This window comes from Gouania willdenowi, chromosome 17, assembly GCF_900634775.1.
Source record: "Gouania willdenowi chromosome 17, fGouWil2.1, whole genome shotgun sequence".
Lineage (NCBI taxonomy): Eukaryota > Metazoa > Chordata > Actinopteri > Blenniiformes > Gobiesocidae > Gouania > Gouania willdenowi.
This window is the reverse complement of record NC_041060.1, coordinates 10,477,183-10,503,296: the sequence shown is the minus strand read 5'-3', so window position 1 is coordinate 10,503,296 and position 26,114 is coordinate 10,477,183. Positions and strand designations below refer to the sequence as shown.

The following is a 26,114-nucleotide window of genomic DNA, read 5'->3' as shown; positions in this document are numbered from 1 at the left end:
TTTACCTTCTCCTGCGGGCCGAATTAGATGCTCTAAAGCAGTGTTTCTCAAATGGGGGTACGTGATAGCACTACATGGGGTACTTGAGAGAGAGAGAGAGAGGAAAATAAACAAAAAAAAGTTCCACCCCAGGCGCGAGATGACCGGATATGTGAAAAAAACTATAGAAATAAATCTATTCAGGAGCCACTAAATCAGTGTTTTTCAACCTTGGGATCAGAATCCCATGTGGGGTCGCCTGAAATTAGATTTTAGATTTCTTTTTTTTTAATTAAAACAGCACAATCTTAAACAACTGTGTTTCTGTACTTTCACTTTGTGAATATATAAAATGTAGTTCAACTAAAATGCAGTAAAAAATAAATAAAATTAAAAAAATATATACACATATATATATATATATATATATATATATCTGAGCTCAAACATGATCAAAAACTAATTCCAGAAAAAATTGTCTTTGTGGTCATCAGGAATTCTTCTTGATATCAAAATGGGGTCATGATTCAAAAAAGGTTGGGAACCACTGCACTTAATACTGTTTCTTTTACAGATTAAGATTAAATCGGGGCTTTCGCCTTTAATTGGCCATGTAATGTTATTACATTAATGGAATTTGTCCTCTGCATTTAACCCATCCCTGAGGAGCAGTGGGCAGCCATTTTGCACATTTACATTTACATTTTGCACATTTACACATTTTGATTCTTTAAAATGTGTGTTATCGCTCATTCATTCCATCATTATGTTCTATAGTCGTTTTTAAATAGTTTTCTAAGCAAAATGGTGTAGTTTGACAAAGGGGGTACTTGGATTTCGAAATACTACTTGATTTCGAAGTACTACGGTACTTGAGCCAAATAAGTTTGGCCGGATTTCAGTTTGACACATGTACATTAGTGTGTGTTTCTTTGTGTCAAGAACAAAAATAATGTCACTTTACATTTTATTATTAAATGACTATATTTGAGATCAATCAAACATAAAGTGTCCAAAACTCTCACCTAAGAATTGCAGTTTTTAAAAAAGAAGATAAAAAACTACTCTCTTCTGCACCCTGTTAACCGGGACCTTAACTACACTGACACACCATGATAAAACATTTAAGTCACTATTGATTTCCCCTGCCTCTGCTCCTTTGCGTGTCTGTGTGTAGGTCTCACATGGCAATAGGCAAGAGGAGGAAGGTGGGGTGGAGCGGCTGGGCTGAGGGGCCTCAGAGGGATGGAGATGGAAGAAGCAAAAGAAGCAGAGAGAATACAAAAAGAAAGGAAAAAAAGAAATGCAACTCAAAATGTAAGCTTTAAAGCTATGAAAAACAGAGAAAAAGGTAGGTGTGTGTGTTGGTTGGGGTGGGGGGAGGAGGAGGAGGAGGGGCCACATCTAGCTTCATCGCTTCCAATTTGAAGACGGATTCAATTATTTGCAGAAACCACATGGAAATCTCCCCACATTGTTGCAGCTGGAGCACCAAATTTGGCAGCAATCGCATTGGCGGCATTGGAAGAGCCATTTATCTTAGAAGGAAAGGAGCACGCGGCGTTTACGTGTGTGTGTGTTTGTGCGCATGAGAGAGACAGAGAGAGCTCATTTATCTTCGCGGGGGAACGGAGACGCCCCGGGAGGCGACCAGATCATTACCCATCTGGGATCAGAGACAGAGAGAGAGGGAGATTTCACCAACGCACACACACATGCACTATGTATCAATGTAACAAAAGGAGACAAATCTCATTTTCATTTGGGAACAGCAGGTCAGACAAGCTCAACAAATACGTGCATTTAAAGCAAGTGGAGAGAAGCAAAGGCAGGAATTCAACTGGCCTCCACCTGCTTGTTCCAATCATTTGGTATTCCTCTATTCCACCAATACGCAGATTACAGCATGTTCTGCCTCAGGTGGAATGTGGGTCCTTCAAGGGAATACGTTTACAGACCTCACATGTAGCATCAAGATTAAAATATCTATAAGAAATTAGACTAATCTTATATGAATCCTTAAAATGTGAAAAAAGTAGCGCCAAAGTCCAGCAAAAGCACACAGTAGCCATTGTATCGTCTAAATAGAGGTTCTCAACCATAAAGTCAAGACCCCATTTAGGGTCGCGAGACACTTGGAGGGGGTCGCTAGATGCCTTCAAGACAATTTGCCTCGGATGCCTACAATTTGAGCCTATTTTTGCTTATATTTTACAATTTTTCTACAATCTTGCCATGTTTAAACAAAATTTTCATCACTTTTTTGGCCAGATTTTTGCTCCTTTTAATGCATTTTTCCTACATTACCCCCACTTCTCTATCAAAGTTCAATGCCTTATCTGCACATTTTTTCCACTTTTCAGACATTTTCCACCACTTTTCCCACCTAATGTCACATATATTGACCAATTATTGTCACTTTTAACCTCTTCTGACCATATTTCATGCTTATTTTTGCCAATTGCCACTGTGGAATGTTGAGCCACTGCTACCCCTCGGGGAACATGCAGAGAAGAATTTCACTACGGTGAATAATAAAGGTTAAATTATTATTATTAAGCACATTTCAACCTACTTTTCAATTTCGCTGTTTTTACAGGTGCGCGGGACACAGGAGGAAGAGGAGGAAGAGGAAGGAGTGCTGACGTCTGTCCTGCTGCTCTCGCCGTTGCTTGTTGAGGGCATTTCTGAGGAAAATAATAATAGAAGGCCTGTTTAATGATGGATTTCTTGCTTTTTTTAAACTACAACAAGCTCTTAAACAGAAAAGGACACAACCCAAACTTTGTTTTAAACTTTTTTTTGGTTTTAGCCAAGGCTGGGCGTATGAACATAGTCAATGTGTTGTAGAGGAATAAATCAGCTCTACTCACCATCACTCGCCCATTTGGAGAACTCAGGTGTTATTCTGTTGGAAGGCATCCCACCGCTGGAACACAAAACCACAATTCATACCAATAATAACCTAGAATCTATCAAAGCACCAAATTAATGCTATTTCTGTGGGAGCTGGTGCATTAAATGAGGCTTCATACTTGAGTACAGCTCCGCGTAGTGCCTCCCTCTCTCTGGCCTCTCCTTGGTCCTCTCCTGCACCAGAACAGGGAATAATGTCAGCCTCGGTGTACTGGGCTTTTCCGTATTCCAAGGTGTCGTCGCCGTCCACGTCTAGATCAGCGTCGCTGTCTGCTGCGCTCTCCTTAATACTACACGTAGCAAAACCTGTTCCTGAAAGAAGAGAAGAACACAACAAACCAGCATTAGTTTAAAAAGAAAAACTATAAACTGGACTAATGTAATGGACTTCTGACAAACAGCTACCATGGGTTCAGAACGCTGCAGATCAGTTCTTACTCTTAACTAGCCTCAGAATAAACTTTAAAGTTCTGCTGCTGGTGTATAAATCTATTAATCCATCAGTGAGATGTTAGTCAGGTATGAACCCAGCAGGTCTCTATGGACACAGGTCAGATAGTGGAGCCCAGAGTTCACAGCAAACATGGTGACGCTGCTTTTAGTTGTTATGCTGCAAAGAAGTAGAACAAACTGCCAGCAGAGCTGAAGTCAGCATGTGCTGCTGTAGTCATATCATGGTATAAGGATATTATGTCCAGAATGAAGAGAAATAATTAAAAAAAATAACTTTTTGAGACTTTTCAAAGTGGTATTTTCCTAAACCTAGAGACTTTTAAATAAGCAGATTAGAAGTGTGAGAAAGAAGGAGATTTGGTCTGAGACAAGACAGTGAAGCGTGGGGGCACCATTTAGACTCAGTCTACAGTGATGGAGGCTGACATCTTGCCCATCACTCTGAGAGAAACAAATAAGGAGTTGTGTGGGTGTGGGTGTGTGTGACTGGCACTTCTATAAACCTAGTGATAAACGCTCAGACAAAGCCTTACCATAGCCTGACTGCTCCCTTCAGCTTCACTTAACCACAGAGCTGACTGTGCGTGTGTGTGTGTGTCCATCTCTAGGAGGCGCCTCTTCAATGTTTGTTTGAGATTGTCTGTCCCTCTGTCACTTAGGACCCCCGTCTCTCAAACTCTTTGAAGGTAGGTGGATAGCTAGGTGTGTGTGTGTGTCTCTCTGTCACTTATAGCATGTCTATCTTCCATGGTGAGTTATGCTGGGCTATGTGTGTGTGTTCATATACCAATTAAACCCCAAGCTGTGTGTGTGTGTGTGTTGTGAAAGTATCTGAGTGTGTCGGCCAGTGACAGGCCTGACAGCCATCTTATTTACAGCTATTCCAATTCCTTCCAAGCTCTCCGTTGGACTAGTGTGTGTGTCTCTGTGTGTGTGTGTGTGAGCGTGAGAGACCCGACCGAGTTGACAGCCATCCTATTTAACCCGTCTGTCCCTGTGTGAGCGTGTCTCAATACTAGACTTCCTGTGAGAGTAGCTCACTGCACTACAGACTGGGTGTCACAGTTTAAATCACCTGTGGGTCTGAACATCTGCACATGCTCTAAAAATAACTTTTTATAATTGACTCAATCTAGAAAAAAAAGATAAAGAAGACCAATGAATGTGGGTGTGGGGGACAGTAGGTTCAATTTAAGTGGTAGAATTAGTGTACAGAGATTTGACTTCCTTTAGAGATTTTCATAAGAAAAGCATCGTCTTCTTCGCAAAACAAACTTTGATTACTACTAGACTATACAGAAGCACTTGGATTAGAGGCTCTATGTACTATTAGAGTTGTATTTTCAGTTATTATGATACACCGGGTCTGGGATCAGCGGTGAGGTGTAACTAACAGTCACTCAAGGGGTGTTGATTTTTACCCCAGTGGTTTAAGTCAGAATACCAGGAATTCAATGCTGAGGTCAAGCAAAGGAATCAATGATTGGTAAAGTTTTCCCCATAACCTAAATAAATGACTGATTGAATGCCCTGGTATACAGAAATCACCATTGTCGTGCATTCACACTTGACTTCAGCGACTCTGGCGACAAGACTACATTCAAAATCAATGTAGATAACGCAACGTCAAGCAACCTCCCTTCAATCAACGCAACTCACACGATTTCAGTGACTCAACTGCGCAATCTGAGCAGCTGGAAGTTGATCAAAGTTGAACATTTTGAACTTTTCAAGCGACTCCGACATCCAGTCTGCAATGACGTCACTCCCCCGCTCGTCACTGCCTGCAGAGCCGGAGCCTTCACTGAGCCAACTGTACACTTCAACATACTGGGGCCAAAATGGAAGTGGCATACTCCTTGAACAAGCCTTTTGAATTCTAAGTACATTTTGAATGAACTCATCCTTTTGTTACTTCGTAAGTTGAACCGTAAGTACAAGTGGCGCTGTCTATGATAAGTGCTGTAAACGGATGGCCGTAGAAGTGTGCAGCCCTCTCAGTGCTGCCTCTGGTCGTCACGTCGATGAAGCAAGCAAAATTCGCGACTATGTTCAAGCGACTCATCATGGGCGATTTAAGCAACTATCGTCACTGAAGTCACGTACTGTGTGAACGCACTTTTACAATTCACGTACAGTGTCAATAAGAAAGGTTCTGCAGCAACTGGTCAACTACCCATTGTGGTTTGTGTAACACCAAGGAAATAGAGTATCATGGCCAAAGTAGTTTAGATGCAGATCTTTATGCTTTCCCATTTTCCTGCTTCGACCTCAACTTTGTAGAAAAAAACGCTCACTTACAGCCTGATGTATGCTGCCCACTGTAAGGTGAAGTTGAAGTCATTATCGCCTAGTCATAGCTTCACCATTGTTTAAAATCCTCGCTCTTTCACCTGTGCTCCGGAGCTAAGTGGTAACCTGGCATGACTTGTGCTGCTGTGTTCACAGGGATTATACCAGTGGCCTGTTTGCTCTGCATGTGTGTTCCCTGAGCTTCTATCTGTCCCTCTAAGCAGTCTTGGCAGGCCAATCTAATCTGGCCAGGGAAAGGTCAGCCTCACTCTAACTGCCTTTCACTCACATTATGCATCGACGCCCCCCACCCTTTCGCACCGTCTTCTGCACTCTCTATTTATTCCTGCTTTACAAGCCTCCTCTTCTTATAGTAAAATCGTGGCTTCTAAAAAAAAATAAATCTTCCCATTTACTACCTACACATTCACCTTTCTTCTACTTTGCAGTCCTGTTATCCATCTGCAAACTTCCGCCCCACTTATGCATCACTTTGCCCCTGATTTACACCTGCGTGAAAAAAACTATTTTCCGCTCTTCACTCTTTCACAAGGGAAATCAATAAGTAGCAACACAGCCACGTGCTCTGCCTCATTATCGCAGGCATCTCGTGAATATCGCTGACTCTTTTAAAATGTTAACTACATGTTTTATCCTCTGGGTTACATGCTCCATGACAACAGAACAGGATACCCTCAATTTGCATAAATGTCACTGCAACAAGGACTACACGTGCGAGGCGAGATCAAAGGACTCATCGGGGCTGACTCTTAGTGCAGCTCAACCAATCGTACAACCTCTGTTACCATAGCAATTATCCAGACCCCCTAAGAAGCAGCGACGAGGCATGTCAAAGGTCATCGTACCATCTTTCTGCCATTTACAGGTCAGAGGGAGAGCGATGGGGAATAGGACGCAGACACAAAGACATAAGATGCTTGTTTTTTGAAGTCCCGTTTACAAAGCAGAGATTTCTCCTCGTCTCAATCCCAACCCCTCTGGGCCGTCTCAGACGGAAATAATCCCTCTGCTTCTGCTTCATCCCTCAGGATGAGCGCGTATCAAACCTTTAGAATCTGTCAGTCTCTCCATGTGTGACAGACTCAACAGACTAACTATGCGCTCCTAACTTTACCATTACTATTTATTACATCTTCCCAAAGGGGACAATTAGTGTTGATGAGGAAAAAAAACTAGAGATGCACTGAAATGAAAATTCTTGGCTGAAACTGAAAACCAAAGATGAGAAAACCAAGGCAGAAAACCGAAACAGCGAAATAAATGATTATGCAAATGATTAGTCCACAACCATTGCATTTATGGTTCCAAATGTGTACTAATCTCACTAAAATTAAAACAATGCAATATTAAAGCTTCAATTATTTTGTATTGACATTCCACCAATGCACAATATAAAATAGAAAAATAAAATGTTTAACTTGACCCCACTCATACATTAAATCATACTGTACAGGCCTATAACTGAATGAGCTGCTGGCAGAGAGTCAAAGTAAATATTTTCTCTCATTAAAACACAAAGTGCATTGAAGTTCTTCTCTGCTTTATTTATCATGCAACCATGTTATTGGAGACACACACAGCTCTCTAATAATAATAATAATAATAATAATAATAATAATACTACAATTTATTTGTAATGCACTTTACATTTGATTCCAAATCTCAAAGTGCTATGTGCTTTGATTGCGGCGTGAATCATTTCTTGTGCACACTGGTTTAACTTGAATCCAATCCAAGTAATGATCTATATAACGCAGACCAAGTACAGTCGTGATAAATTTCCAGAGGATCTCTGAAAAATGTGCGCTGACAGACTCTGAAACCAGATGCTATTGATGCGCTGCCGTGTGGTTCGTGTTGAGGAGGGCTACACGTAACTACAGCGATTACGTGACACAGAAACATAAAAAAACACTTACGCGCTCCGTCAACTCTGCTCAGAAGACGCTTTAGTGCTCAGATGTATTGAAATACAGCTGCTCCACGAGTCTGCGGACAAGTTGCTTCGTTTCCAAACAAGCGCGAGCGCTGTTTGTTAGCATTATACCGACATCCTGTTTCGGTCAGCTTTTTTCAGTGAGAAAAGTGGTTTGGTGGCCGGAATTTCCGTGCATCACTAGGAAAACCTCTTACAGACCATTCTAAATGTATTCTGCAAACTTACAGAATAACAGCCTAGTTATTCAGCACTTCATAAAACAGACTTTCTACTGACAGACGATTCAGGCAGCAGATAAGAAAAGCTGTCTGTGCTCTGTAGGTCCTTTTAACCTGGCTTAGCAGCTACGAGACACAGGGAAGTCTTCCCTCACACAGAGATGAATCTTAAACTGATCTTGTTCGATTTTTCCCCCCTCCCTCCCTCCTTCCTTCTCCCGTCCCTTTCTTACTTGTGCTCTCAAAGGGAGGGAAGGATGGTGGCACTTCACAGAGGAATAGGCCGCCTCTTCATCTCTGCGGCTGAGGAACCCCCCCCCAACAAGGCTACAGCTGTAGAGCTGCTGCCTGCCCTCCAGAGTCTGCAGGATTCACCAGTGACTGTTAGAACCACTGAGGGCCTTTCAAGACTAAAATCATCCTTCTGGGCTTTTACCTCTGTCTGCCTGTGCACATGTTTCAAGCTCTCCTCGGGTCAACTTGGTTATCCAAGTCCCATCCCAAGCCTACCTATTATAGCAAAGCCAGAAGGGCCTAAATCTGTTTATTTTAACTACTAAGAGGTGTAATAGGGAGACAAACGGATGGATGAGCCTGGAAGCCGCCTCCTGCGCTACGTGCTGCACTTTGTCACAGTTCAGCTAAGATTTTTACATTGATCTTTCTCGTCTTGTACCTCAGGAGGGAGGATGAGGAGGAGGCAGGAGAGGCTCAGCATGCTGGTGTTTAACAGTGGATCGAACAGGACGAGGAGATAAAAGTGAAAGCAGAGCAAAGAGGCCGAAACAGCCTTTTAGAAACAACCACAGCTCAACACCTTTATCTATGCACACCTGGAGGCATTCCTGCATCTGTTTTTATACAAAAGAACACAGCTGAGGTCCGGAAAAATGACAAACCGTTTAAAATTAGCAGGTTGATATAAAAGATTTAAAATAAAATAAATACAGTACATATACTTTATCAAAAAATAAATGAAAAATGCATGCCTTCACTCATCTACAGCACAGCATCCTGGATTATTGTAGGAAAGGCATTGCCTTTAAATGTTAGTAAAAATTGAGGCATTTGTCAAAACAAGATGAAAGTCATTCCCTGCTTTAAGTTTACCAAATAAAAAGAATCTGAACCAGAGACAAAGAAAGTGGTTCTCAATTTTTTGGGGTATTCCTCACTTTAAGGTGAACTTTCAAGCCCCACCTGAGCCCATTTTAAAATGTACTGAACTAACAGGAAACAAGTATTATATTTCATAATAAATCAAAAACCTAAAAATACAGAAAATAAAAGAATATGGTTTGCAATCTGTGCCAAAAAGCTTTAGAAAACAAAAATAAATATTTTTTTTAGGTCAGCTATTTAAACTTTGTTTATTTTTCCACGCCATGTGAAGTACATGCTGACGTAAATCCATATTTTTGCAATTTATTAGTTCTACGTCACGTTTTCTTTCCGGTCCGTATCTAATGCAATCTAATAATCTCTTTTAGTTTCTGCTACATTTTTAGGCTTCTCATTATCTCTTTCAATGAAGAAAATGTTTTACGAAGATTGGCATGAAATTGAAAATGTCCTCATGTTTGTCACAACCCAGCTGTCATACCTCCATTCCCCCATCTTCCATGAATTAAATGCTCCTGTGACATTTTCAAGCTTGAAAAACATCACAAGCATTTTATGTTTTTGCAACTAAAATGTACATGGTAATAAAGAGAGCAATCCAAAAAGTTTTGATGTTTTGTGGGAAAATCGATGAGCTGCTACTGGGCTCCCCAGTGACCAGATCCCATCCAGTTGTGTAATTGGATTTCTGGGTGTGCTCACACACACACTCAAACACAAACACTGTGGTGACCGGTGAGTCAATTACCTAGCTAAATGTGTTTTCCTTCAGGCCGGACTAGGCTGAACTGGGCTGACCTTTGGACGGGACCAATTGCCACCAGAATACTGGTACTATTACAAACTCAGGGACACATTCAACAGTGATCTCACAAAACTAAACAGGCCTCAAACAGGACAAGCAGGAAGTGAGACACTGCAGGAGACGGAGATGACACACAGTGCTAGTCCAATCTGCTGCAGCCGGATAAGACCTCAGAACTAAAACTAGCTAGCTAGCAGCTAGCACATCTACACAGCAGCAACAACATTTGTGATACAAGTCAAACTAAAGCACCTCTGATCATTATAAGTGTGTGTGTGTGTGTGTGTGTGTGTGTGTGTGTGTGTGTGTTTGTACCTCTGAAGCCTCCTTCCAACAGGGCTGTCGCTCTGATCCTCTTTTGTCCCGCCCATTCGTACTCCTCAAAGCCCCGCCCATTCTCTCCATCCATATCTGCCGAGTCATCGTCGGCTAACGCACCTTCACGCTAGCATAGAGAAACACAGGGAGGAAGATTAACGTGGGTTACAAGTTGGAAGATTTTAAATAAAACTCATTCAAATTAAAAAAGTCAGTTTCATAAACTGGAGATTATCAATATTTACACCACATTATCCATCAAATATCTACTGAAGTTAAAGAAAGGACTAATACTGATTGCACTAGTTACAATTTTATCGATTTTCTAATCGCAAAGGCTGCAATTTTTTTTATTTATTATTATTTTTTCTTCTTGTACTGTCCTGTTAAGTTCAGTGTTTAAGAAGTGCAGTCCACATGTTTCATGAAACGTGAAGTTAGTTAGATATGTTAAAGAGGTAAAGCCACAGATTTGTTTGCTTTATTGTTGTAATCTGTGCTTTAAAATTTACATTTTATATTTATTTAAAGTTTAAATAAATCTGAAATTGTTTATTATAAAACAGATTGATTTATTGCTTGTGTTCATTGAAAATACATGACAACAGGCCCTTGAAAAAATAATTGCAATATTGAGGAAAAAAATTGCAGTTAGATTATTTTCTAAAGTCGTTCAGTCCTACTACTTACCCATAATGCATTATACAAAAAATAAACTGAACTCAAAACTTGGATATGGCAAATTATTTGTGCATTTTCAGTCCAAAAAGTCCTGATATATAAAGTAATAAATGTTTATTCTCTGTGCTTATTGTACAGTGGCTACAATGCAGTGGTCTTACAGGTGCATTAAAGTGCAGGGCTGTATTTGGCACATTGTAGATATTGATAAATAAATAAAAAGAAGTTGGCAGCAGGGTCTGGGTCAACTACATTTTAAAATTACGCCTGTAATTATCAATGTTCAATTACAACTCAATTATGATTAAAAATGATTATTTTCCCACTGAAATTCAATTACAATTACGTTCTCAATTACTAAAGTTATAATTCAATAATGCATCAGTTTTGACCCATGTCTTAAATCAGCTGTAAAATAAAACGAAAAATATTATCTATCATCTAATTTGTATTTCATAATTTTGTTTCCTTGTTTGGCTTCCATATCCATGAAATTATTGATATCAATGTTTTTAGTGTAGGCGTCTGGGCCTTTCTTCTGTCAGTATACACCTCAATTTTAACTACATATGTATAAGCCATAAAACTATTATATGTTCCCCAGTTTTGCGTTTAATTAAATTGTAAACGACTCTATAGAATCAGCTGTAATCCTACAATTTTGTAATAACCTCAAACATGTTTCACAGTGTGCTGGTAGAAAAGAGGCGTTAGTATCTAGTCAGTGTAAAGGTTAGCAAGAGAAAAGGTGATTAGTGATGATTTAATGCTGATCTACTAACAAACACCGAAGAAACAAATCAACTTCAATTGTGACGAGAAAGAGGTGCCACTGATTGAGAATCAAAACAAAAAGGAATGTGAGAACTAAATGTTTTTTCTAGTCTATCCCATCACCGGAGAGCTGGTGCAGTCGCCTCATATTGGAGAAACTGCAAATATGAGCTCTTTCTATTGGAAACTCAACAGTTAATCCGATATGACGTGACCGCCATGGGAGGAAGGTTGCTACGGGTTATTTTTGGGATCCGTCTACATGACATCTACAGGAATGAAAGTAAGTGACTGGAAGAGAAGAGCTGATAGACTGTCCGACTGGCGATATAGGCGGCGTTTAGGGGCCCCATTTGTACTACCTGGATCAGGCATTGTTCCACATGTCTACTCATCTCCTCCTCGCTCCCAGTCAAAGGGGCGCTGCACAGCGGACATACCTGGCCCCCCTCCTCAGGCTTCCTCCTCTTCATCTTGCCTATACGAGCTGAACGGGCAGCATGGGAAGAAAGAAAGGGAGAAAGAGGGAAGAGACATTTTTAATATGAAGGAAGTTATTTCAGGATGAACTGGTGAAGGATGGATGGATTCTTTCTGAATCACCACATGCTTCTGGATGGAAAAAGACAAGATAAATCAAACCCAGAGGGATGTTTAATGAGAGGTTACCACTTTTTTTTTTAACTTAACATTTAATTAAAATATAGCTCTCTAAACGTCTTACACTACATTTATTTTCCCCACAGGTTTGCAGTTTGACTCGTAACAAGCTGATTAGGCTGAATTCTGTGACTATTTTCATCCAGCCCATTCCTTTCTCTTCCCATTTTCCTCCTGTCACAGGTTACCACTTACCCACACACACACACTTAATTAGAAATTTAACAGAGCAGAACACACGTCATTGCACCCTGAGACTCTGTCATTTTTTCTTAACTGCAAATAGTGCAGGGGGACATTAATTTTTTGCTGCCTGGAAAAACTAAAGGAGACCCAGGGGAGCAGGGCCATGGATGAAGGGAGTAAAGGAGGACTGGACATAGGTAACACAAGAGAAGGAAAGAGGAGCTCGATGTTCTGAATCAGACATGGGCAACTGGAGGCTCTGGGACCACATGTGGCCCTATATCTAAATTTGTGCGTAACACAAAGTGAAAGAAAAATAGACAAAATGCCAATGAAGCACACAAAAAAATACAAAACTATAAATATTCCAAAAAACACACAAAATGAAAAAATATACAAGTTAACCCAAAGGAATACTAAAACGATATTCATTAAAAATTAAAATGTACACAAAATTACTCATGACACAAAACAACGAAAACACACAAAATAACTTTAAAAACACACAATAATACCCGCCAAAAATTCCAAAAAACACACAAAATTACAGAAAAATACACAATTACAAAAGAATACAAGAAATGACTCCAAAAACACAAAATACAACAAATATACAAAACACACAAAATGATTCCAAAAAACACATATAATTACAGAAATATATACAATATGACAAAAGAATACAATAAATGATTAAAAAAAATACAGCAAAATTACTCATGACACACAAAACAATACTAAAAAAATACACAAAATGGTCTTATAGAACACAGACAAATACATAAAATGACAACAAAATACAATAAATTATTCTAAAACACAAAAAGAATACACAAAATGACCCATGAAGTACAAAAAAACAAAAAACAGAATGTTGGAAAATTATACAAAATGAGAACAAAAATACACAAAATGACTCAAACAGTTTTGTGTTTCCCACAATGACACAAGTTGCCCATCTCTGTTCCAGCTATAAGGGACTAACTCTTTATCCTGACCAATTTAGCCTCCTGATGCTAATCAAGTGGAGCATTGTTAAATAGAAAGAGGAAAAATCACTAATGAGATCTGGCAGCACTTTGTGCCCCCCTCATGGGGACAGCTCATATCCTGTTATCATCCACAGTAGACGGAACGTAGGGGAAGAAATTACAGGGCCCAGAGTTTAAACTACAGCATCACAAACTACTCACTAAACTTTAAAGTAGGGCTGGGCGGTATACCTGTTGATTACACAACTTTTGGAACGCTACGCTGCGCCGTGTTTCAGACCGGACCCTTTTCAACGTTGCACTTCAAAATCGGAAGGTAAACAGTAGCGCTCTGGTGTTAGTTGTGTAGTAAATCATATGTGTAAATGAATGAAAAAAGACACAATTGAAAGCCCTGAAGCTACATGTTAGCATGTGCCTGCGTACGCTTGCCTCTACTACAGGAGAGGACACAGAGGCATGGTTAGCTTAGCTTGTCGCCAGTAAAACACAAAAAAAGAGAGCAAAGGATCACAATTTGTAATTCCTGTAGCGCGGAAATAAGTTCTGGTGGAGCCGCAAACAAAACGCTACCTTATTCACCATAAAAACCACCACACCACTGAGTATGCCGCATTTAAAGCTAGAAATCAAGCTAATGCTAAAGCTAAACTTGGAATTATTCTACAGTATTCACTCATCCTAAGTCAATCTACTGCAGTAATTATTCTCTCAACCAGTAGAAAATGCTGTGAACACCTGATTATGCATGAAAAAAAAATAACGTCATATACCATGAAACCATTCGAATTTTGAAAATATTCATATTCATTTTTGGTCATACCGCCTAGCCCTACTTTAAAGTGATGCTAACCATGAAGAAAACTCAGAATTAAAGAGTGAAGGTTGGGCTGCTTTGGTGAGACTTTGTGTACTAGCTCATTAAAATGTGGATGCAATCTGTAAATTATAAGAAATTCACTTTGACACCAAGGTTTGAATTATCATCTTTACTACACTATTTATAGAAATGGTACAGTCTCATCAACAGTAGCTTATAGTGCATGGCTAGATTGGTGTGGATTAATAGTTTACATTTAAAAAATATATGTGTGAATACTGAGGATGACATAAATAATATAATTTCATCACATGATCAAACGGTGGAGGTCGCTGTCATTTTTCATCTTTAATTTATGTTTAAAATAACATAGATGATTTTTTTTTTATTGCAAATGCAATAATACAATAAACAAATTATTTGATGCAGATGGCTTCCCTCCAGAAAAAAACAATAATTACAAATATTACTGCATACACATACACTGGGTGCAAGCATAAACGTGTTATTAGTCACACCTATTTTTCCTCAATTAGAGGAAAAAATATATAATTTTTATAATCATTGCTGCTGCTGTTAATACATTAATTTTGTCTCATCTGTATATGGTTTTGATTATAATACAATAATAAAAAGAAAACATACACACTTTCAAAATTGTAATATACAACATAAAGATATTTCCTTTTAAATTGCTTAATATTTTTTCACTCTTTAATATATAAAAATATACAGTAAATAGGTGTTTGTCAATAAATGTGAGTCTGAACATAAACAAACTAATAAATACATTTATTTAACCCAATTTTTGTGTCATTTTTTGCATTTTTGGTGTCATTTTGTTGTTGATTTTATTGTAATTATTATTAATCAGTATATTTTTCTATTACTTTGAGTGTTTTTGTTAATGTTTTTATGTAATGTTGGTATTATTTAAGTGATTCCCGCTGTGCGTGCATTTGGTTGTGTCTTATGTTGTTTTGTATGTTATTTTTGTGTATTTTGTCGTGATCTTGTGTATTTTTCTCTCGTTTGTTGTCGTTTTGTGTGTTTCTGTTCATATCTGGTAAGTATTTCTATCTCTTAGTGTGTGTGTTTTTGGTGACATTTTGCGTAATTTATTGTTGTTTGTTCTTTTTTTTTTAATAATTCAGTATATTTTTTCTCTTGTTTTGTGTTTTTATTGTCATTTGTGAGTTGCTGGTATTATTTAATATGATTAAATATTTTTTTTACTAAAAGTAAACATTATAAAACCACATATTTGTAATGCTTTCATTTGTTAATTTTCCTCTCAAGTACCCCGTACCCCCATTTGAGAAACACTGTTCTATTCTATTCTCTTTAACAGTATTTCAATATTGACTTCTTCTAACTCATTAAATTAATATTTAGTTGGGGCATGAAGTTTAACACATATGATTATAAACCATAATATGAAATGAAAGCTTGAGTGTACATACCATTCAGCCTCGTTTGTCTGTTTGCCCTTACACGTAAAAATGTCTGTAACAGGAAAAGAAGAGATGGGAAGCATTGGTTAGATAATAAGGAAACGTTTGAGTGCAGTTTCACACATTAAATCAACTTTTCAGAGTGAGATTGCTTTGGATGCTTGAGGCTTGTGTCCTTTAGTGTGACTAGTGGCTCTGTGGGTAATGAAAACCTACTTCTCTCTCCTGCACATCCTCCATGAGTCTTGCTTTATTTATGCCACAGCTCCGCCAGCAGCCGCTAAAACTCACTGTTGCAAAACACCCGAGCTCACCCCCACACGGTGAACATCACCGCTAAACGCATGCTGTGACTACGGATAGCAGTAGATGGGAACGGATTGAAAGTAACGCCTATGTTGGTGAGGATACCGCGTATCCGACGCCATGTTGGCTTGTTTTGGTCACGTGACGGCGCTGGAAACGGAAGCTGTGAAACGTCACTTGTTGTTTTACCAGGAAGCCACGAGGGGGGAGTAAATCTCTCTGAAATCTTTAGTCGAAATTAAAGTATAAAGGCTTTATAAAGGATTACAAACACGGATTTAAAACTACAAATACATTCTGTAGACGCTTGTTAGAGCCAGATATGAAACAAGACCCAAATTGTTGTTATTAGCATTATTATTATTATTTAAAATAATAAAAATAAAACCAGAAATGTAAATAAACTGCTGAGCCAGAAATGTAATTATTATTATTATTATTATTATTATTATTATTATTATTATTATTATTATTATTATTATTATTATGTTTCAACTGGTCAATAATGTAATAACTTTTGCCCAAAATGGAACAACTTGTAACATTTTGACAATGTAAAAACTAAATGTAACAAGTTGTTACATTATGGTAATGTAAAAATTAAAAATAACTTGTAAAAACAAGTTTTGGCATTTTAGGCAAACATTTTTACTTTTTTGGGGTCAGCATCTTGTTACATTATTTACAGTTGATTGTGTTTATATTTTGAGTTTTACAACATTTTTCTTCATAACAATTCAGCTCTTGTTACATTTCGAGTCGTTGTTGGGCTCTAACAGATGCTTTCACACAAGTTCATTTTAGATTAGAGATTATAGTTAAAACATAAAGACATAAAACTTAACCTTCGAGTCAACCCTACCACAATTTGTAGAAATAGAAACAAAACATAATACAATAAATAGATGAAATACATTGAAAAATTAAATCTAACACAACAAGGTGATCTGCTTATTTTTTTATGTATTTTTTTTCTTCCCTGCAATCATTTCTGTTATATGAGGGGTGACTGCAGGGTGTATGCAGCAGTACACACTTAACTCATCGCTACAACCTTGTACAGATCATATATCTTGCATTTGCTTTGTTTCTATTTCTATTTATTGCATCACATTATAACTGATGACAACAGCTGCTTTAGTTTGCAAGATTAGATTAGATTACACACATTTTAACATTGCATTTAATCATACTTTTTTTAATAACTGAATTGTTTTATTATCAAATTTATCTATTTAAATTTTGCATCGACTTTTCTCTCACTGTACTGTCTCAATTGCATTAAATATACAGCGCAGTGAGGTTACGAAAGCGATGTCAGAGTTCTGTGTCGGCTCACCTCAGATCTACCAGGATTCAAACCCAGAGTGCTGCATGTATGTATGTATGTATGTACAGTATGTATAATAAACTATATGCTGTCTGAACTAAGGCACTCTGCTATTATGTTATATGTACATCCTCATTCAGACATGGCCACAGTAAATAGGCAACGGTTCAGCCCTCTCACCACCAGCTCATCATCTAGCGAGTGCTGACACGCAATCAGGCCTTTTTTTCCCCTCTTGGATGCCCCTTCCCTTTACGTTTGACTTCTAAGTAATAGCACACCTAGCTGCACATCACTACTACGTTATGATGCACTTTGAATGGGAGCAGAAAGGTCACATTTTTAAAAGACGTGGAGTACACCAGGACGGACTGAGGGGTGGAGGCGGAGGTGGCGAAGTACGTTTTATTTTCAGGGTGCTTTAAAGAGTCACCATTGACCTAATCATTTGTATAATATAAGGTGATTTCAGCAGTTTCACTTAATGAGAAAATCTACTTTATTGCTATATGGTCTTTATGAGCTGTGTCATCCTAAACGTATGGATGTTACGTCTGCTTGGACTTAATAGTCCCTATTTTATGGTGTTAGGGGGGAAACCCACTTAACCCTGTAATACATCACAGGCAGAAGAATCACCAGAACAAACATTGAAGAATTTAAGAGATGAAACCAGTCAGGGTGACATCTCATATTCAGGAAGATTGGCCTGTTACTCGAATGCTGAGGAGGCATAAAAAACAATATATTTCACACTCGGAGAGATTCATCGTTTGATTTGTGCTGTAACTTACATGATTTGCACAAAATGTAATGCAACTTCAGCTTTTAAAAAATACCAATATTGATGACAATGAACTTTTTGTTATAACCTTTCAGCATTCCTCTACAGATCATTGTCTATAATGTATAGTCTTCTTTAAAAATCAGATTCATCAATTAACAAAAAGGTTACATGTCAGCAAAATGACCAAAAATGTACAGTCGATTTGAATTAAATCCAGCTTTATCACTCAATTATATAAGTTGATTTATAAAATTGTTTTAGGGTTAGTTTAAAATGGTACTTTTCATACACAGAGTAAAACACTGTGGAACAATAAAATAAAAAAGATTGAGCACTACATGATGACTGTTGTTGTAATTAGCGCTATATAAGTAAAGTTGAAATAAATTGAATTGCACATTGACAATCTCAGAGTTGGACTAATCTTGTTTGAGGAAGAATGTTTCATCAAAAGCAACAATATGCAACACTTTTAAAGAATAATTCAACTCCGAAACCACTTGTTTCTGCTGAATACACACATATTTGCTATAAAGTAGTGTTACTGATTGATTCTTGTCCAACTCTCCAAATTTGGTGTATTTTGTTATAAAAATGTATGAGCCAATTATTACAATCAATATTTGTTATTGGCTGATAATGGTGGTTTGTTGTAAGACTGTTGAAAAACTCCCATACAAAAGGACTTCTATCCTCAGGGTTTGTGTGTCTTCAATAGTCCGTGATTTACAAATCAAAGCTTTTTTTTTTTTTTTTTTTAAATTTCCTACCAAAACCTGAGGGTTTAGTTACTTTTTAAACTCCTTAAAAAAATGTATGTATGTTATCTCCTATTGTGTGACTTTTGAGCTACTAAGAGTAACCAAAAAGGCTAAACCCCAAAAAATAAAATATGCATCCCAGACATAAATCATGATTATAGAGCAAATGTTCCCAATATCCCATGGTCAGGGTTCCTACACATTTGAAATTACAAAATTAAATAGATTTCCATGTTTTCCATATTTGCGTATAAACTCTGCATGGTTAGGGTTAAAGGGAAGCCCTTTGTTGTTAATTGTTGAGGCCATGTATATTGAGTGGGTGTTGTTTCCATAATCAGAGGGTCCTGAAAATAAAACAGTAGTGTCTATGTGTGTGTAGCTGTGTGTGTGTTGCTGTGTATGACCTGGTATCGGTCAGAGTGGTGGGCATCCTCAGACGACAGGGGAGAAACCACTGGAGATTCTCCCTCTCGCTTTATGTGCACGGACAGAAGCAAAGACTAAAGGGAGAGAGAGAAAAAGAGGGACAGAAAGGAATGAACATGTTCTATCATTATAACCTCTGGGGTTATTATTTCAGGGGAAAGCTCTCCCTGTGCATGGTAATACTGTACATAAATAAAACACAGGGCAACACGAGAGTAAAGCTTGTTTAGAAATGAAAGCACATTCTGGAAAAAAACATGGCACAGTTTAACACCTGCAGGGAAAATGCTGTACGTGTAATCTGAACGCATTAGTTCAGTCAGTTTGGATGTTAAATTGAGCTGTAAGTGTTGCAAGTGAAGAAATTAGAGGCAGCCATGTGTTAAACTGAAGCCAGTAAAAAAAAAAAAAAAGGTGTCAGGGATTGTGTGAAAACGGAACAACAGGAGAAAGAACGAGGTTAAAAATGTGTCTGTTGTTGTCAAACAGTGATGAGAGGTATGCAAATGGATCCCAAAGTTGACAGATCATTAATTACACGTTAAAAAGTAAGTTCTGAAAGTACGTTAATTGTTATAACATATGAAACCGTAACATTTAAAATGACATGCAGAGAAAAACAACGCTTACTATTGTGTTTAAAGCAATATTAAGTCATAGAAGTAATTGTAAATCCTCCTGAAAAAAAGAGTTTGGAATGTGACGCTATTCTTAAATTGGTTAAGTAATGCTTGAGAGGCAGTTAAGCATTTATAAAGTGTTACCTGAGATATACATGTGTTACACTTTACAACAAGAGTCCAAAAAGCAATTAGTCATTGTTAACTATAGTTAAGTAATGCTTATGAAACACTTTTTTTGTCATGATGCTAATGTTACTCAATACCTTACTTAATAAACTCCATAAGTAAATGATTACTAGAGACGTTATTTTGTTTTACAAATATATTAATTATTAATAGGTAATGCATACATAAGGATAATTAATTACATTATGTAACTTTTATCAATGCTTAGTAATGTTTTAATTAACTCTGTGCAGTAGACATTAATTAACTGCATTTTAATGCATTAACTGATTTTTTAGGTAATACATTATAATGATTAATAACATATTATTAAACTGTTAATTAATGCTTGATAATGAATTTGCTATCGTTAATTAAGGGACCCTTATTTTAAAGTGTTACCCTTAAATTTAAAGGTTTTTTTGGAGAGTAAAAAACTTGGAAAAGTAGGAAGTACTTGACAAAAATGTAAATACTGAAATATCGATAGTATTATCGATATGAGTTAATCCAACTGACTGTCAATAAAACCCTTTCTTTTTTCTTTGGAGTTAATATTAGGACATCAGGAGTGGTGAGGAATTGTATTAGTGTACAGAAGAGTCATTTTTGCCTCAAGGTAACCAACATTACAAGACACCATGTCCATAAGTTATTATGAGAAAATGTCAAATACATTTTTCTTCCAAAATCTGTTGTGACTACAAAATCAAAGGGAATACCTAAAAACAAATATAACAAAGCAAACAGGTAAACAATGTGAATATAAACACAAAAAAGAGGGTAATTCAATAGTTAACAGGAATTATAGCTCTGTGTGAACGTAAATGTGATTTTTACTGCTTCACCAGTATGGTTTTTAACTTATTCTAATCAACACACCCTGCTCTGCCCTGGAGCAAGGTGTTACTTGCACTGAATTTTGAACCGCAGCACATGCCCAACAACCTCGTGATTTAAAGACGACCTGTTTCACTGTATACGCCACAGTGTGTGGCTTTTTTTCTCTTTATACAAGGCAGCTATAAAATATTTGTATTTACAGTCATCTCCTATTAATCAAGTGGAAAGGGGCAGAGCAGAGGCTTAAGTGCTCTACGGCAGTAATCTAATAATAATATGTGAGAAATGACCAACCTCCAGTGCTGCCACAGTAAATTGGACATTATGCATGGTGCTTTTATGCTTGCGTGTGTGTGCGTGTGTGTGTGTGTGTGTGTGTTCCTTTATCCATGTTTAAAAAGGTCAGGAATCATTTACCTGAGGGCGTTCTGGGGACGTGCTAAAGTTTTATCATTAGTCGATGACATTTCATGGTAATCTCATCCGCATGGCTATTATTAATAAATGTCTTTGTGAAATTTGGTCTTTTTTTTAAGATCAACCAATTAAACCAATGTGCAAAAGATCAAAACATCAAACATCAAAACCTCGCAAGTATAGCTTGTGTTGTGAGTTTATAAAAAAAAAAAAAAACATATATATATATTTGTGGGGAAACAAGAAAAGTGAGTACTTGAGTCTTTTGTATGCAGCTTGGTGTTTAGCATTAGCAAGGTTAGCGTGTCCCCGACACATGCAGCTTGCTCTCCCTCTAACCCAAACACCCCGGCTCAGCAAGTGGGCCACAGCTCATAAATCGCTGTGTTGGGGTTAATCTCAGATTTAGCAGAGATGGGTGGTGCATACCAGGAACAGGAGCGACAACAACAGACCCATGTGCTTCAGACAGGCCCCCTCTATTCACCATGGCCTGATGCTGAATACTAAACGACGGCGTGCGATGCACAGTCACGGCTGGGTAGGAAGGTCAGTCTTAACCCATCAACCATTCTCAGTTTCCCTTTTCTCAAGTGCAAGGCCACCCACAATGCTGCGAGCTGCTTGTTAAACCTCAGGTTGGCAGCCAAAGTGTACATGGTTGTGAAAACAGGATGGGGAAAACATTTACGGCACTTGTTTGGATGTGCATTGCTGTTCAGCATTTCACAATTTCTAAGTTATCCATACAAACAATATGATTACATATTGTGTTGTGTCACTTTAAGGACAGCTGAGGAGCACTGTCATGAAGCTATTGGGAGAACATTAAGCTAACAAATAAGCATCACATGACCAAATATTTGGAATTTTTCTCTCTCTCTCTCTCTCTCTCTCTTTCTATTATATTACCAAACAAAGTCTGTTGACAATGACATGGACTAGATAATAAAGCATTAAAAAAAGTCCTAAATCACTGTTTCCCAACCTTTTTCGACCAATGTACCCCTTCTCTTTTCTGTCTTAAGGCGAGTACCCCTTTATTTATCTGAGGTTTTGACCATCGTAGGTGTTGATCTTCACCTTTTTTATGTATTTGAAAGAGTTGTGCCACAATGTATTTTCGATAGATAAGGAAAATGTCTGGGAGCAAGCGTAAATTGACAAATGTTTATGTGTACCCCCTGAGGTGTGTTGACGTACCCCTAAGGGTACACGTACCCCTGGTAGGGAACCACTGTCCTAAATCATAGCAGTGTGAGGCAATCGGTGTAGCCTTCAGGTAAACAGGGGATGAACTCGAGAATGTGACAATTTGCAATGTGACATTGGCTGTCTTTTTTTTTTATTTTAATTTTTCCTTCCTTTCTCTGACTGTGTGCATCAGTCTCAGTCTCTCTAATTGAATCAATGCTTGGCAATCCTGCCGTCCATCGGCACGCTTCTGTGTGGGTGTGAGAAAAAAGGAAGAGGGAGGTTTGCGGTGCACCTGATTTTGTTTTTGTGCAGAAACGAGAAAGACAAGTGTCAAAATATCAGTTGTTATTAGTAAAATAAAGGTTAAACACGTACATTTGGAGATAAAACTTTATGTTAAATATGTTCAGATAAAAGGTAGTAACTCACCTTGGGTGTCCCGGGAGTGGCAACTCCATCTTTAGATAAAGGGTGCTTACTGTTGAAGAGAAAGAATTAGAAAATAATTGGTAAATTCTACATAAACACACCACATGTCACAAGAGCTCTAAAAATGTTATCGGTGGCTCACGAGGTATCAGTGACTTTAACAGACATGTTTCTATTGATTTGATTTGTCCGTGTAGTTAACATGTGGCCAATTTGAAATACGCTGAGGACAATCAACTGGCTTGAAAAAATATAAAGGTATGAAAAGGTGTTAGATAGGCCTCTGTTTCCAGGGAATGATGTGAATGTCAGAATGCAAACAGCTTTTATAAAAATAATAATGCATTGGATTTTATATAGCGCTTTATCATAGACACTCAAAGCGCTTTATAGAATCACTCCACACTTAGTGGTGGTAAGCTACTATTGTAGCCACAGCTGCCCTGGGGCAGACTGACAGATGCGAGGCTGCCATAGTGGGCCATCGGCCTCTCCGACCACAACCAACACTCACTCACTCACTACATTCACACTAGACAATGTGGGTGAAGTGCCTTGCCCAGGGACACAATACAGACAGATACCACTGGAGCAACTGTCCCCCACTGTGGCACCTGGAATTCTCAGGGGTCTCCCATCCAACTACTAACCAGGCCCAGATCTGCTTAGCTTCCGAGATCTAACAAGACTGGGCAATGGCAGACTGGTATGGCCACTTTCTGCTCATTTAATGTAGACACTTGTCCATTACTGTTCTGAATAACTGGATGGATGGATGGATGGATGGATGGATGGATGGATGGATACATGGTGATGTCCGTATTGCACAGAATGCTCAGCATCCTATACTAACCACGTCTAAAGGCCTGGAAATAGATCCTCTGTATGCATCTAAGTAGTGTTGCCTCAGCTTTGCCTCATCTCTTCATCTTTATTCAGGAAAGGTGGGATAATATATTGTGCAACAAGATATTACAAAAATAAAACATTGCGAGATGTATCGTTGAAAGTAAGAGTGGGGGTGAGATAAAAAGATCTACTACACACCAGATTGTTTTTTTTCCCTTCATATTCCTATTGAGTTAAAAAGGTAAAGCACAGAATCTTTTTTCCAATTTTCTTTTCCAATTGTATCTTTATCACAAACCCATTGATCGTCTGTCTTATTGTTTTGTGTCGTGAACTTAGTGTATGGTCCCACCCCTACTATTTAGTATACATAGGTTGCTAAATAGATAGAATGGAATTGAATGGATGCATGTCTTATTTTGATGCATGTCATGTGCGCATAATGTAAAATCTGACCATTAACTTTTCATGTTCGTTTCTGTTGAGACCAGCTGTTCTCTAATTGTGGGAGTGATTTGATATAACGATGCCCTGGTTTAAAAGAAGGTGGATTATTAGACCTTTGAAATGCATCAAGGAGACAACGGCGTAAAATCTGCAATGGTCATCCCACATTTTTTACACTCCACTGCTTCCTCTTCTTCTTCTTCTTCTTCTTCTTCTTCTTCTTCTTCTTCTTCTTCTTCTTCTTCTTCTTCTTCTTCTTCTTCTTCTTCTTCTTCTTCTTCTTCTTCTTCTTCTTCTTCTTCTTTACTTCTTTCCTTACATCTCTCTTTAATTCATGAACTGTTCACTTTCCAAGCTGGGGCTTCGGTAATACCATGCACCTCTACCTGCATGGCTTGCTGACAGTGTCAATAGGCAACAAGAGACAGGGAAACGGGATAAGAGGGAAGAGCGTGAGAAGACAACAGTAGCACGCATGCCACAATCTGGAAAATTTGCCACAGTGACAGAGCAGGTGATGGAGAGATGAAAAGGAAGTGAGAATTGGGAAAGAAAAAGTGGGACGAATTATGAGGTTAGAGATACGTGTGTCGAGCAACAATAGAGAAAAGCCAGAGCAGCGGAAAGATAAAAGTCAAGAAATGACAGAAAGAAAGAAATAAGGAAAGGAACAAGGGAGGAGTTGGATCACCGCCGCCCCCTCTTGGAGTGCAGCATGCCTGGTTCTATAAATTTTTGATGGTGTGGGTTGTTGGAATGGAAGTTATATCTGTTTTTCATGTCAAAACAAGAATGAGTGAGGATATGAGTTGCAGAAGAAAGGGTGACAAACACAGAAAACAAGCAGATGAGAAAAGGAAAAGTGGGTTTCAAACTGGGAATGAATTTTTGGTTACTATTGTGGGCTCACTCGAAATTTCGTTACGAAATCTCATTCTTATCTGTACTGACAATAAAGAAAGTCTAAGTCTAAGACTGCCTCCAAATAGTCCCTCCTATCTCCTTTCCTATCCACTGTTCTTTAACCCCCGGTAGTGTTTAAGTGGTAGCCATGATAAAAGAGCGTTCAAATTTTCTGAGGAAAGGAGGCACGGCCGTAGGATTATTGCTTCACCTAGTGGAAGTGCGTCTGATCGTCTTTTCCTAACTCCTCTCCTAACACTTTTCCTTAACCCCATGACGTCATTCACAGGCATATGGAAAAGTGGATAGGAAAAGAGATAGGAGGGACTATTCAGACGCAGCCAGAGTCACTCACTCACTCACTCACTCAAACAAATGAACGAATGAACAAACGAACAACGATAAAGACGACTTGCCAGATTGCTTTTCTCCTTTTTCACATTGACATTGTAAGCATCTGTTAACAAAAATGAAGTCAATCGCTACACATGTAGGAGTTGCACACTTTTTCACTATGTTGATGTTTTTTCTATTTTCCAGATTAGTGTTTGAACTGATGTAATGTTTTTATACATTTACTATAAACATAATTTATATCGTTAAAACTTCTGATATCTGTGAAAGTTACGCATTCTTCGGTTGAGAAATGAGGACATTGAGAAAAAGTGTGCCCCCCTTTATGGATGTTGTATTTGGGCCAGATTTTGGTACAGATGTTCTAAATATCAATAGGAACAAGGCAAAAAGCAATCTGGCAATTTTTTAAAAACTTTTTTAATACCATTATACAGTGAACCACCCAAAAAAACAATGCTTAGAAGGATTAGGATGATGAAACGTTTCCACTGAAGTATACTTTTCCCAAGATGCATTTCAAATGGAAAGTATGATATGTGCTTTATTATTTGTATGACTTTAAATCGTGCTTTTCTTTTTCCTTTGATTGTACGACCATAAACGATTGTTAAAAATGTACAAGCATAGACTCGTGCATGTGT

General features: G+C 38.1%; 1 protein-coding gene and 1 pseudogene across 6 annotated transcripts in view; both read right to left on the bottom strand.

Annotated features, from left to right (window-relative positions):
• The window catches only part of rnf220a (ring finger protein 220a), a 180,687-nt gene that overhangs the window by 13,466 nt on the left and 141,107 nt on the right, over window positions 1–26,114 (bottom strand). For 3 of the 6 annotated variants that reach the window (XM_028472204.1, XM_028472206.1, XM_028472203.1), the window contains exons 3-10: window positions 22,918–22,966; window positions 19,222–19,317; window positions 15,640–15,682; window positions 11,881–12,005; window positions 10,061–10,190; window positions 3,015–3,207; window positions 2,853–2,908; window positions 2,555–2,666 (exon numbers count right to left, since the gene is read on the bottom strand). In XM_028472204.1, coding sequence (XP_028328005.1) covers window positions 2,555–2,666; window positions 2,853–2,908; window positions 3,015–3,207; window positions 10,061–10,190; window positions 11,881–12,005; window positions 15,640–15,682; window positions 19,222–19,317; window positions 22,918–22,966 — 804 coding nt within the window. Of the gene's footprint in view, window positions 1–2,554; window positions 2,667–2,852; window positions 2,909–3,014; window positions 3,208–10,060; window positions 10,191–11,880; window positions 12,006–15,639; window positions 15,683–15,846; window positions 16,100–19,221; window positions 19,318–22,917; window positions 22,967–26,114 lie in introns of those variants that run through there. The other 3 variants (XM_028472205.1, XM_028472207.1, XM_028472208.1) reach the window with 3 other exon arrangements.
• Window positions 23,520–23,637, bottom strand: LOC114479900 (uncharacterized; annotated as a pseudogene).